Source organism: Dipodomys merriami, unplaced genomic scaffold (genome assembly GCF_024711535.1).
Source record: "Dipodomys merriami isolate MVZ:Mamm:240054 unplaced genomic scaffold, mDipMer1.0.p SCAF_4, whole genome shotgun sequence".
Lineage (NCBI taxonomy): Eukaryota > Metazoa > Chordata > Mammalia > Rodentia > Heteromyidae > Dipodomys > Dipodomys merriami.
In genome coordinates this window covers 56,455,648-56,469,713 of record NW_027205603.1, presented here as the reverse complement: position 1 = coordinate 56,469,713, position 14,066 = coordinate 56,455,648, and the positions used below count along the sequence as shown (strand labels likewise).

General features: G+C 35.3%; 1 protein-coding gene across 2 annotated transcripts in view; it reads right to left on the bottom strand.

The window, feature by feature from the left end:
* Ripk2 (receptor interacting serine/threonine kinase 2) overlaps window positions 1-14,066 on the bottom strand; it is a 33,042-nt gene that overhangs the window by 12,651 nt on the left and 6,325 nt on the right. The window contains exons 1-7 of one of the 2 annotated variants that reach the window (XM_069991023.1): window positions 12,372-12,450; window positions 11,530-11,606; window positions 9,670-9,825; window positions 6,286-6,443; window positions 4,126-4,175; window positions 3,192-3,353; window positions 134-219 (exon numbers count right to left, since the gene is read on the bottom strand). In XM_069991023.1, coding sequence (XP_069847124.1) covers window positions 134-219; window positions 3,192-3,353; window positions 4,126-4,175; window positions 6,286-6,443; window positions 9,670-9,741 — 528 coding nt within the window. In that variant the 5' untranslated portion in view covers window positions 9,742-9,825; window positions 11,530-11,606; window positions 12,372-12,450. Of the gene's footprint in view, window positions 1-133; window positions 220-3,191; window positions 3,354-4,125; window positions 4,176-6,285; window positions 6,444-9,669; window positions 9,826-11,529; window positions 11,607-12,371; window positions 12,526-14,066 lie in introns of those variants that run through there. The other variant, XM_069991022.1, reaches the window with a different exon arrangement.

Here is a 14,066-nt window from a genome sequence, read left to right as displayed (position 1 = left end):
TTTCCACCTCAAAGCTATAGCCTATGTCTGTGAAAATTATGCAGTAAGTGCACAGGTAAACTAAACTCAATTAAAAGCTTCCTGAGTAAATAGTTGAAAGTTCTAGTTTCTAACATTTCCACTGGAAATTTACCTTTGTTCTCTTTAGCTCAATAACAGCTTCAAGAAAAGTTATCTCTTCGAACGTTCTCAGCACTGGTTCAAGTTCTATTAAACATTCTAAATAAGCAAGAAAAAAATCAAGCAGTGTTAAGTTCAGATTTGCTTTTAACCATTATATTGAAATGTTAACACATAACTTAGAAAGTCTCAACTCAATCTTTCACTAAATTGATGATGAGATTCAGTTGTCTGAGAATTTTCACTAAAGAAAAAGTCCAAAAATATGCTCTTAAAAAATTATGGTCAAGTGATTTTTAACAAAAGGGCTATACTAATTCAGTGAGGAATGGTAATCTTTTTAACCAACTGGCACTAAGTTGGGGAATGACACAGAAACATGTAATTCAGTCTTATTTCACATCAAACATAAAAATTAACTTCAACAGGATAATATACTTTAAATACTAAAAAAGAAAAAAGCTTCATATCCTTCACTAAGGGTGATATAAAAAACAGGATTTATATAACAACACTAACTCGAGTTCAAAAAATTTAAAAAATTTGCATTTTAGAAAGACACTTCTAAGAAAAAAATGATCTGGGGATGAAACTCAGTGGTAGAACACTTTTCTACCACGTGAGAGGCTTTGGGTTCAACTTATAATCCTACTAAAAAAGAGAGAAATGAAAAGTTAAGAGATGAGCAAATACATTTGCATGTCATGTATCCACTTAAGTTATCTGTGCATAAAAAACTCAGACAAGGGCCTGGGAAGGTGGCTCAGTGGTAGAGCGCTTGCCTTGCATGCCTTAGGCCCTGGGTTCTATTCCTTAGCACCACATAAGCAAAAAGAAATAAGCCGAAAGTGGCGCTGTTGCTCTAGTGGTAAAGCACTAGACTTGAGCTGAAGAGCTGAGGGACAGTGCCCAGGCCCAGAGCTCAGGCCCCATGACTGGACTCCCCCACCCCCCCCAAAAAAAAAACTCAGACAACTCAATAATAGCACAGCGCAATTAAGAACATAATTAACCACACAATTAAGAAATGAGTAAAAGTCTTCAGTAAACTATACGTATTTGTCTACTTTCTAATTAGTTTTTAAATACTTGACAATTATATTTAGAAATATCTCTTTGGTTTCATGTCTCCACTAAGATTATATTTTTATGTGTTATCAATGATAATAAAAAAATTCTATATGTGTGTGGTGGTACCAGGATTTAAACTTAGGCCCTTGTACTTGCTAGACAGATACTATTTAATACATCAAACATATCCTAGCCCTTTTAAAAAAGGCTTTTGTTGTTTTTTTTAAAATGGGTCTTGTCTTTTTTTCCTCATGGCTAGCTTCATACTCTGTGCCTGCTGTGTAGATAGAGTTATAGGTGTAAACCACCATGCCTGGCTTTTTCTGTGGCAACAGAATATTGCTGTCATTTTGCCTGGGCTTCTTTCCATCTGGGATCCTCTTGAGTAGCCTTTTTTTCTTTTCCTTTTTAAAGCTAAGGTATTATATTGCCCTGGCTTTTGAGAAGGTTGTATGGTAAGCTCATTTTCCATTTTTATGAAACTGACAAACTATTTTCCAAATTGGCTGCACATTCCTATCAGCAATGAGTGAGGTCTTCATGTCATAGTTAACACACTGGTATTTTCTGCTTTTTTGAGCACAGCTATTTTAGTGGACATGAGGTAGTACCACCTCATTGTTACAATTTGCATTTTCTAATACTTTTTAACCATTTGATTAAAATCTACCATTTTAAAACTTTGCCCTTTGCACTGTTATTGAGTTGGCCAGAGTTCTTCGTTTCTAGACCCATGGCCTTAAGCAGACATAAGATATGAAAATATATTCTCCATGTCTGTGTGTGTTTTCTTATGCTTAGTAGTACATTATAAAATGCTAAAGTTCTCAACTTTTATAAGTGCAATGACCAAATCTAAGACCTCTGCATAAAACAAGGCCATAATGATTTTCTCCTATTCATATTTAGATGTGTCTGATCCATTCTGCTTTAGAGATATGATCTTAATTCTGTGCTCACCTCTTTTTTTTTTGGTCTGTTGTGGGACCTGAACTCTGGGCCCGGGCACTGCCCCTCAGCTCTTCAACTCAAGTCTAGTGCTCTACCACTTGAGCCACAGAACCCCTTCTGGCTTTTTCTGCTTATGTGGTGCTGAGGAATCGAACCCAGGGCCTCATGCATGCAAGGCAAGCACACTACCACTGAGCCACCTTCCCAGCCCATGATCTTAATTCTGTACAAACTTTTCTATCCACAGAATTATCAGTAGAATCAGACTATTGTTGAAAGAGTTTCCTAGCTGGCCTTTGTTTCTCATCTTACCTTCTTCTAGTTAGATTTCTCACAGAAATGAGAGCAAGTTTTACCTAAACTTAAATTAGATCATGTCACTTCCCTAAAAAAAACTTCAATGGCTTTCTGTTGAATTTGAAAGAAAACTAATTTGTAATGATTTTAAACAGCCCCTTCCTCAAAACCTGTTTAATCTTATCTCCTATTATCACCTTCATTGCTCACACTACAAGACACTACAAGCCAACTATGCAGACTTCTCTTTACCCTTTGTAAATTCTTCCTATCTTCTAGGCTCAGAACTCTTACTGTGGTTGAGCCAGGTTTTAATGATGGACTCTTTATTAATCTTCAGATCTGAGTTCAAGTATTTGCTCCTACAAATGATCTTTAGTCGCTCCCTTTCCTAGTGTTATCATGTTTATTTTCTCACAATCTGCATTTTGTTTTCTTCTGCTTTCTCAACAAGATGATGAGTTTACATTGTCTTTGTTGTACTTCTCTGTGCCCAGTGCTCATTCTGGAAAGTTTAAGGCACAGGCTAGGTGTTAATAAGTGAGCTCAGCTCTTCCTCCTGTGCTGTGGTCTCCCCTTGCTGTCCGTGATTCTCAGGTCTTCTCAACAGGCAATGAATAGCAAGGGCAAAAAAAATTTCTACAATTTTGAGCAAGTCAACTAACTGGCAAAAATTTTCAAGGAGAATTTTCTTCACAGCATCTTAGCTATTTCTGTTGTGCAAAAGGTGCAGGTTATAATTCTAGACTCACTTAAGAAAGAGGGTCTTTCATCTGGGTTCTGTGCCCATCCACTTTTGATTAGAGAGACCATGAGTGCCCGGTGTGGGATGTCATATGGTAAGCTTGCTCCCTCTGTGTCTGGGCGATGTCCCTGTGACACACTGTACATGATCTGCAAAGGATTGGTGACGTCTGTCAAAGAAAATACATTTCATTAAGAGCAGATATATTATGATCCAGCATATTAAGTACTCAAACCACATGAAAATAAACTTACATTTTTAGGACTAATTTATTGCATTCGTTTTGATTAAAAGGCACTATCTTCCAGCCAGGGTGAGACTCCCTGGAGAGGAGCCCACATCCTTCACTTGGTATCTCTGGCTGGGTCCTGTGACCTGATCAGGTCACAGAGATGTCAGGTCAGGTCAATGAGATGTCAGAAAAGCAGAGCTAGGCAGAGCTCAGAGAGCTAAGTGAGACCTAGCAGAAGGGGAAGGGCTGTAGCAACTAACATTTAATGTTCATGAGAAACAGGTGTTTACTTTGCAAGCTACCGAGATTTTGAGGATGTTTCTTATATTGTAAGAGAACTATACAAATGTGAAATAAAGCACGTAAACAAGATTGAAAAAGATTTAGTCTTCAATTTCTAGACTTTATAGAGGGAATACACATTAAAACAGTAATGTGAAGAGTTTTATTGCTAGATTGAAATGAATAAATCCCATGTAGCAGATGGCAAAAATGAAGACTTCTGCATGAGCTTTAGTGGCTTGTCCTTAATCCAATATACTAATTAGGTTATGGTAGATTCATAATTGATAAATAATTATGCTTCTCATTATTGTGTTTTATACAGAATGAAGTAGAGGAAGATCTAAAATAAGATGAGCTTTAGACAGTTGTGAGGATGTCCTAGCAATATGACATTACCTAGAATAAGGCAGCCAGAACTACTTACCTTCAAAAGGCTGTTTTCTCGATAACACCTCCCATGTGATCATTGCATAGCTGTTAAAGAGAAAGCATTATTATAAATGAACTTTGTGTGATAAACTAAGATAGCACTACTTTTTTTTTTTTTTTTTTTTTGGGTCTGGTAGTGGGGCCTGAACTCTGGGCCTGGGCGCTGTCCCTCAGCTCTTCAGCTCAAGGCTAGTGCTCTACCACTTGAGCCACAGCTCCACTTCCGGTTTTTTTCTTTTTGCTTATGTGGTGTTGAGGAATCGAACCCAGGGCCTCATGCATGCAAGGCAAGTGCTCTACCACTGAGCCACCTTCCCATCCCAATAGCACTACTTTTAAAGTTGAAGTTGGAGATGCCAATTTTGAAAGTTCTGTTAAGGTATCACTATATATAACCAAGAAGAAGAGTGCTCTTATACCATTAGAAGAAAAACAATAGTTGTTTTGAAGGAGATTGCTATAATAGCTTAAAGTTAAACATGAGGATAATTTGAACACCAAGCTATGCCTTCTATTTTTCTCTGTTCTTCTCCTTCTCTCTTTTCTTACTTTCTTTCTCCCTCTCTTTCCTTCCTTCCTTCTTTCTTTTCTTTTCTTTTTTGCCAATACTGCTTAGCTCATTTGTTAGTTTAGTACTACTCTACCACTCAAATCACATCTCCAGCCCTGCTTTTTGCTGGTTATTCTGTATATGGGAGTTTCAAGGACTTTTCTGCTCAAGCTGGCCTCATATTGTGATCATCTGGATTTTAGCTTCCTGAGGAGTTAAGATTAGAGGTGTGAGCCACTGGCATCTGTTTAAAATCTCTAATTTCATAATGCTATTTTTCATATGAAGTAAAAAACAATAAAAAGACTGCCTCATGTGGCTCTATTCTATTTTCTTGGGGGAGTCTTAGTACTGTCTTTTTTATAATAAAAATATTCTACTTACAATTATACTTCAGTTGTAAATCATCTGTCTATGCTGTATTGAATTTTTATTTGGGACACATGATTAAATAGGATATAGAAAATTTGCCACTACCAAATATGCATTCAAAAGGGACACAGAACTAAATAGGTACCAAGAAACATCTTTGTAGGACAGTGGGGATTACAGAGGAAATTCACCCAAATCTAGGAAAAATGGTTCCTCATTTTCTCTGACAGAGTATATTGAAATAGAAAATGAAGACATAATTCACAAAAAGAATGATAGGTTCAGTTTTGTCTGTTTTTACAAAATTAGATATTAATATTTTTGTTTCCTTTTGTTATTCAAAATAAATGAAAGTTATCAGAGAGCAGAATATCTAAAGGAACATTTATTCATATTCACATTTTTTCAGTGTAAATGCAGAAGAAACTTATTCTAGGTGTCTACCAAAATGGATTGGCTGTCAGTGGGTTTAATTAGAAGTGATAAGAATTAAAATCTTTAAAAAAGAGATATATAGTTTAATTACTGATATAACTTTTCTGTAGATAAATCATTCACATTGTGAAGCGTATGTTCATTTTTTTACCAAGTCAATTATTTATAAAAGATACCAAAAAGTTATTTGAAAGGACTACGAAATATGTTCATAATAATGTAGAAAGTCTTATTTCATATTTATTAGCATATTAAAGAAGTGCATGCCCCACCCCCTAATTCTACACATTATAAATGATCACCTTTCTTTTATATTGTCAAGTAGCCAATATTAACAACAATGCACTGTGCTTATTCCTATAAGATTATAACTGCCGCTGAGACATGAAAACATAGTAGCACCAAATACATTGATTCCCAGTTCAAAGAATTCACACTTATACAAATAGGAAGGATTTTTAAAATAGAAACATTTCCAGTATGTTCAAGAGTTTATTTTTCTAAGATAACAGGTAGCATAGTCTGAAAGGTTGCACAGAAAGAGAATATGGAAGCAAAAACATTGGTAACTACTGTGTGCTTTGCCTCCTAAATCATATATGATTTAAAAAAATCCTATATCACAACTTAATAGAAGATAAGATTCTAATAATTCTCAAGGGATGTAAAAGTATAGCCACCACAGCTTCTAATTTATTTTTCACTATAGTTATGACAAAAAATAATATGCAACTTTACAATTCTGATTGGCTATGTGCTTTCTACAAGGTTACTTTGATCAAAAGCAACATACAATACCTATATATATCATGCTTCACACTGGCCCTGGACTTCTGTCCGGGCTCGTAGTTTTCAGGTGGCATATAAATAATTGTTCCTCCTTCTGGTGCAGATTTGCTACTTCGTGATTGTGAGAGAGACATCATGCGCCATTTTGATAATCCAAAATCTGCAATCTATAAGAGGAAGGAGTAAATTTAAATAATTTTAATTAAAAAACTGAAAGTTTAGCTGAGTGCCGGTGGCTCATGCCTGAAATCCTAGCTACTCAGGAGGCTGAGATCTGAGGATCGAGGTTCAAAGCCCGTGAGACTCTTATCTCCAGTAAACCACCAGAAAACCGGAAGTGGCATGGTGGCTCAAGTGGTACAGCGCTAAACTTGAGCTGAAGAGCTGAGGGACAACTCCCAGGCCCAGAGTTCAAGCCCCACGACTGACAAGTTTAATTCAAAACATTTCTCCTAAAATGTCCAAGAAATGATTTTTTATTAGCATTTAGACAAATTTCATAAAAATTATAAACCCTTAGAAAACATGTTTCATAAACTTACTATTTATAAAAGAACAAGTCTTAAGAATAAAACAACAGAATATGTTCCATGTTGGTAACAAATGAGAAGCCAAGCTTGGATGATTTTGAAAAATAATATAGCTGTGGTTGAGGACATAGGTTCTAGAGACTAGAATATTTCATTATATTCCAATTATATCAGGTAATAAAATGTCTGGCCTTGAGGAAGTTGTTCAATTTCCCTGTAGAAAGATTGCTTATCTGTAAACTTGGTATACTTGTGATGAACTGAGAGCAAGTTTTAAATGAGTCATCCTAAGCAATATACTCAGAGCAATATATGGCACATAATATATGATGTTATGAATGTTTATATGTATTGTTATCTCACCACACTCCACATATATGTGTATGAAAACTGTTTGTCAGATAAAAAATTGAAAAAGTAAATGTCACTCTAACTTTTAAAAAGGAAAAACATTCTAGTTTTACATAAATATATATATATATATATATATATATGATACTATCCTTAAACTTTGCTTTAAAAGATTTAGAAGATTACAAAAAGGATATTATATAAGTAATCAGAACATGAAAGAATTCATGAGAAAGCAAATTATTATCAGACCAGTGCTCAGTTCATTTCTCATATGACACTGCTGCTCCACATACATTTACTAAACAAAAGACTAATTTTGGTCCTTTTTGGTCGGTTCTGGGGCCTGAACTCAGGGCCTGGGCACTGTCCTTCAACTCTTCAGCTCAAGGCTAGCACTCTACCACTTGAGCCACAGTGCCACTTCCAGCTTTTACTACTTATTTGATGCTGAAGAATGGAACCCAGGGCCTCATGCATGCAAGGCAAGCACTCTACAACTGAGCTACCTTCCCAGACAAAATTTTGGTCCTTTTTTTTTGACAGCTCTGCTAGCATCATACTTTATATATTCTAAAATATTTGTATGTACTCTTACAATAACACATTTGACCATTAAGTTAGCAGAAGTACTTAGTATATGCAGAAGATTGGGGAATTTTTTATTCACTTGTTTATACATCACACGACTGTGTAATGATTCTGTATGGCATGTTCTAGGCACATGGTAGTTAACCATACATACTTAAGTTTTGTCTTTAGGGAACTCTTACCTAACTGAAGATGGTCAATAATTACAACATTTGAAAAAAACAATTAGCTCAACTGGTAAAAAAAGAAAAAAAAACACAACTAAAGAGTGGTCTAGCTCACAGTTTGAGGAAAGGGAAGAAGTAGGTTGAAATAATAGAAGCGGCACTGCTGGGGTCTGGGACAGCAGTCAAGCAAAGGCTTGGCTGCATTATGGTAATTACAGTAGTAGTCCAAGCCAACAGATTGATCATTTTCTAAAAGTGTTCATTTGTTAACAAAAAAGTTGCTATTAAAGCGGAGGGAGATTTTATTTTTGAAAATTTTTGTCATCCTTAAGTGGTTGTACAAAGGAGTAGCCGTTCACCAAAGCAGTTTATGAGGACAGGGCATCTTGATAATATTGGAGGGAGATTCCGAGGGCCATGTTGTACAATTCTTATCCCAGTTCTCTATTAGTTAACATTTATCTAATTCTAACTTTGAAGATACAAAAAGTAGCTAATTTGAGGATGATATAAAGCATCATATACACTCCTGATATAATATAAAATGGTACGGCCACTGGTGTGGTAAATTTTATTACCAAATGGAATTAAGATATGCCTAGGTGGCCAACAAATTACAACTCTGGGGGTTTCTGTGATGGTGTTTTCAGCGACAATTAGATCATAAGCACTATGACCAAACGAATGAATTCCTTGATGACAGATTCATAAAACCACAGTATTATTGGGTAAAAGTGGTCAAAGGTAGGAGGTCGTGTTTACTTGGGGACAGTGGTCACTGAGAGTGTTTCCTTGGGGACTGGATCTGACTCTGGCTCCTTCCTGTTTCTTCAGCTCTCTTTCCTGTCTGCTTATAAAATAAAAGATACTAAATTGGCTAGGTAGAAGAAATAACTAAAACTACTATATAAAATAATTAAACTTAAGGACATAAATAATTTTTTTCCTCCAGTATTGGGACAGAAGTCTGAACTTAAAGACTTCAGCTTGCTTGGCTGGCTATACTCTATCTCTTGAGTCATACTAAAAGCCGGCTTTTTGCTGGTTATTTTAGAGATGCACTTTTCTACTCAGACTGGCTTTAAATCATGATCTTCTATATTTCAGCTTCCTGAGTAGCTATGTTATAGATCTGAGGCATGGGTGTCAGGTCACATAGCTTTTTTCTTTTTTGGTGCTGGTTTTAGGGCTTAAACTAAAGGCCTGGGTGTTGTCGCTGAGCTACTTTTACTCAATGCTAGTGCTCTACCACTTGAACCACAGATCCACCTCTGGCTTTCTTGGGTGTTTAATTGGAGATAAGAGCTTTTTGTTGCTGTATTTGTAGTACTTTCTTTTGGTCTCATTTGTTTGTCTTTGGGAGAGTAAGGGGAGAGTACAGAAGAGGTGAGGCAAAGGGTGAACAAATACAGCAGTAGTACTCACTAGACACTATGTGGAAAATGAACTACACAACTGTGGGTGGGATGGTAGGGAGAAATTGGGAGAGAGCAAGGGAAGGAGTGACATGCTCCAAAAAGAAATGTACTCATTACCTGACTTAGGTAACTGTAACCCCTCTGTATATCACCTCTACAATAACATATATATATTATATAAAATATATTACATATAAAAAGAAGTTATGAAAGAGTCTCACGGATGTTTTTGTCTAGGCTGGCTTTGAACCAGGAGCCTCAGATCTCAGCCCCTGAGTAGTTAGGATTATAGGTGTGAGCCACTGGCATCTGGACACATGACCGTTAAAAAATTACCTTAACATGAAATTCATTATCTAACAGGATATTCTGAGTCTTCAAGTCATGATGAAGAAGAGGAGGATTCATATTGTGTAGGTAATTTACACCAAGTGCAATTTCATGCAGGATGCGAAATCTCAGTGGCCAAGGAACACCAGGATATTCAGTTTTCTTTGAAGATATTGAAAGAAACAAAATGAAAAGTAGTGTTTAAATTTCACACTTAGAAAATTCTATTTCATGCAAAGATGGATTACAAACTAAGGTAAAATATGTGCAATTTATGACACGGTATTTAACATTGCTTAACATTTCTGCATCTCACTTTCTTCCAATTTTTAGAAACAATAATGGTAGCTATTATGCTGATATTTCTTTTTAGTTTATATTGGCCATGCAACTATGTGGGATTAACTCTTTTTTCTTCAACTGACAAAGACTCAATTATTTTGTATTTATGTAGAGCCAGACACATCCACAGCAAGGTTCTATGGCTAATTTAAGTAACTGTGGTCAGAAGTGCACACACACACACACACACACACACACACACACACACACACACACACACACACACACACACACACACACACACACACACACACACACACACACACACAGAAAATTACATACAATTTGTTTTTGATCCATACCAAATTATTTATTCAAAATTTTAAACTTTTCTATTAATATAAAGCCATATTTTATTGTAACTGTATAACAACTTATACCAATAAAAATTACGACTATATTATTGCTATTTAATGGTAAGGATTAATCTTATGCTTTTAATAATATAGTTTATGCATATTTTCTTTGAAAATTTAACCTTTAAGAGTTTTCTTTCTGTGAATGAGACAAAGATTTATTTTCTTTATTTTCTTTTAAATCTAGTGTCACATTTGCATAAAAAATCCACATTTCTTAGTAATTATATGGTAACTCTAAACGTATTCTGAATATAAAAGTTAATTTCGCTTCCCAGTACAATGTATATACTCAGAAAAACAAGACAATTTGACTAGTCAACATTTTTTTGGGGGGGTCCGGTTGTGGGGCCTGAACTCTGGGCCTGGGCGCTGTCCCTCAGCTCTTCAGCTCAAGGCTAGTGCTCTACCACTTGAGCCACAGCGCCACTTCCGGCTTTTTTCTTATGTGGTGCTAAGGAATCGAACCCAGGGCCTCAGGCATGCAAGGCAAGCACTCTACCACTGAGCCACCTTCCCAGCCCAGGCAGTATACTCTTGAAGATGTTTTCCTGAGTACTGTTAAAAAGTCTGCTTCTATTGTAAGCTTAAAACTGCCTTGATAATTATTTCTGAAAATAGACATATTTAAAGTTTAGTGATCAATGTGGCAGAAGAGTGGTTCAAAATACTTTAAGATGGTTTTCAGTACATTGCATTTTTTTCTTCTGTGGATATAACAGGATGCTACCCTCTCCTAGATAATATAAAATAGGAAACCAAAGGAAAGACCCAACACTAATGTATAACATTACTTTCTCTGGTATATAACATAATCCCATTCTCTGAAGTATCTGAATCCTTTAATTTGACAAAAGGCAAGTTTTTTCCTCCTGAAAAGCATGCAATTAAAAGGAATCACCAGGTTTCTCTACAGCATAGTTGTACAAGGAGGTCTATGGCTAAGGAGACAAGAGCAGAAGGCACTCACTCTATATTTCATGATACCTTCCAAGAGTTAGCATAACTCCTGGAGATGGCTACAGAAATTCCACTGGACTCCAAATTTGGGTGCCAGAATATCTATGAGGAGGTGGGGGAAGATACTATGTATCTTCCTTTCTCTAGAAAGGAGAAATTGTTCTTTATTGACAGATGTTATTTTGATTGCTATAGAGGTTACACAAACCTTACAGACTGACACCAGTTACTTCACTCCATCTTTGTTTCAGATGGTCACAAGTCATGAAAACAATGCGATGTGTTCTGAAACAAAGAGGAAGTGACTCCATGAGTATCTCACAGTGGTACCTACTTTCTTTGGTTGCACTGTGATGCACTGAAATCTAGGAGTGCCAGAAATTGGATGATACAATGCAATAACTAAACCAACCCTCATTAAATATTAATTGATTATTGAAGTGAAAATGCAGACTGGAGATTGTAAGAATGTAAGTTCAAGCAAGTAATAATAATGTATCACATATTTCAAGAATGAGGAACCATAACTTTGAGTCAAAAGGTAAATGGCTTATACTACTATCTATGATTGGACAAGTTAATGTGTCTGGTACTTGGAGATAATTTATTTGGACTTTAATTCAAAACTTTTGAACTGGTATTAGTAACATTTAATTTGAATCCTAGTCAATAACATAAATATGGCCTAACAGTGGATTGAGGAAAAGCTTATCTTCTTCTCATTCCTACCTTATACAAAATGCAAATGGATACTAGAATTTAGTCTGAATGTTAGGAGAGGAATCTGTGCAGGACAATCGAGGCCCTTTTGACTACAAAGCATGACTCTATCTATCTATCTATCTATCTATCTATCTATCTATCTATCTATCTATCTATCTATCTAGATATAACCTCAAAAAGTGGAACTTTACTACTGCAACTGTCCTTTTTATTCTTACTCAAATTCTTTTCTATACCCCAAATAATCTGATCTAATATAAAACTGAAGTATTGTATAGTGTGAAGACAAATGGTAATCATAGTCATTGAAAACTGTACTGTACTTACCCTGTGTAAGAGTTCATTTAATGATCCATTTGGCATGTATTCAGTAACTATTCCCAAAAATTCTGGCTCATTGCAAATTCCTAAAATTGGAAGAATATAACTAAATCTAGCTTTGTGTAGAATTTCAGCTTCTCTTAAGATGTCATTTCGTTCACTAAGAAAAAAAAAGAAGTAGAGTTATTTCAGAATGGAAAATAAACAGTTAGCATGCCTATAGGATTAATTATCTATATGATCTCATGAAAAAATTTCAACATTTTTGATCTTAGTTTCATAATATTTAAAGGATAAATAATTCTTACCCTAAGTATTCTACAAATCTGTTTAGAGACCAAAATAACTTCTATAAACCATTGACAGGTAAAGGTGTTGTACACAGGTTATTATTATTACTGTACTTTTCTTAGGAGAGAGGAGGAACAAAGTGTAAAAAAGAAGTTCATAAAGCCTATCAGTGTTAGAATGATTGGTACTAGAAGGAAATTATTAAGTTTATTTTGAGTTAGAACAAATAAATTTGATTAAAATATTATATTAAATTTTATAGTTGCAAATCATAATTTTTCCAATGTGTCCTGAATCTTAAAACACTGAAATGTTGAGATTTAAATGAGTAGATGCTAATGGCTGCATAAAGGTCACTAAAACTTAGGAAAAAAACACTGAAAATAGGTAAATGCTCACAACAGATCCTTGGTATATCACTATATCCTACTTTCTTATTTATAAAAACAAAAAACAAAACCCCAAAACAAAAAAGAAATTTACTTTTAGTATGAATGAAGAATAGTGCTAAGCAGCATGGAGACTATAAATAGAAAAAGATATATTTTCCTTCAAATTGCCCAGAAATTTTTAAGAAAAATAAACAAAAGTATAAGGCAGATTATAAAGATTATTAATAGAGGAGAAGTATATACATATAAATAAAAACCAAGAAAGACATGAAAAAATGTGCACATTATGGAGAGTTTAGAGAAATAAAAGCACACGATAAACAAAGAATTCCACAGTGTTCAGAGAAGTAGGAATTCAATCATATTAAGAATGGATAGTCTTTCTGATGGAGGCATAGAATTCCATTGTATATACCACATTTTCTTGATCCATTCATCTACTGAGGGGCATCTGGGTTGGTTCCATATCTTAGGTATGGTAAATAATGCTGTGATAAACATAGTTGTGCTGGTAACTTTAGTATGGCCTTGTTTGTGATCTTTTAATGCACAGAAGTGGGATTGTTGGGTCACAGGGGAGCTCTATGTGGAGTTTTTTGAAGAACCTTCATACTGCTTTCCCAAGTGGTTGAACAAATTTACACTCCCACCAACAATGCAGTAGGGTTCCCTTCTGGCCACATCCCCTCCAGCATCTGTTGTTATTAGATTTCTTGATTATAGCCATTCTAACTGAGGTGAGGTGGAATCTCAATGTTGTTTTTATTTGCATTTTTTTATGGCTAGAAAAGTTGAACATTTCTTCATGTGTCTATTGGTCATTCTTATTTCCTCTTCAGAGAAGTCTCTCTTTAAGTCTTTAGCCCACTTATTAATTGGGTGGTTGTTTCTTTGAGGATTTGTTATTGGGGGATTTAATTTTTTGAGCTCTTAAGTATATTTTAGATATGAGACCTTGTCTGTTGTATGTGAAGATCTTCTCCCAGTCTGTGGGCTTTCTATTCATCTTGCTAGCAAT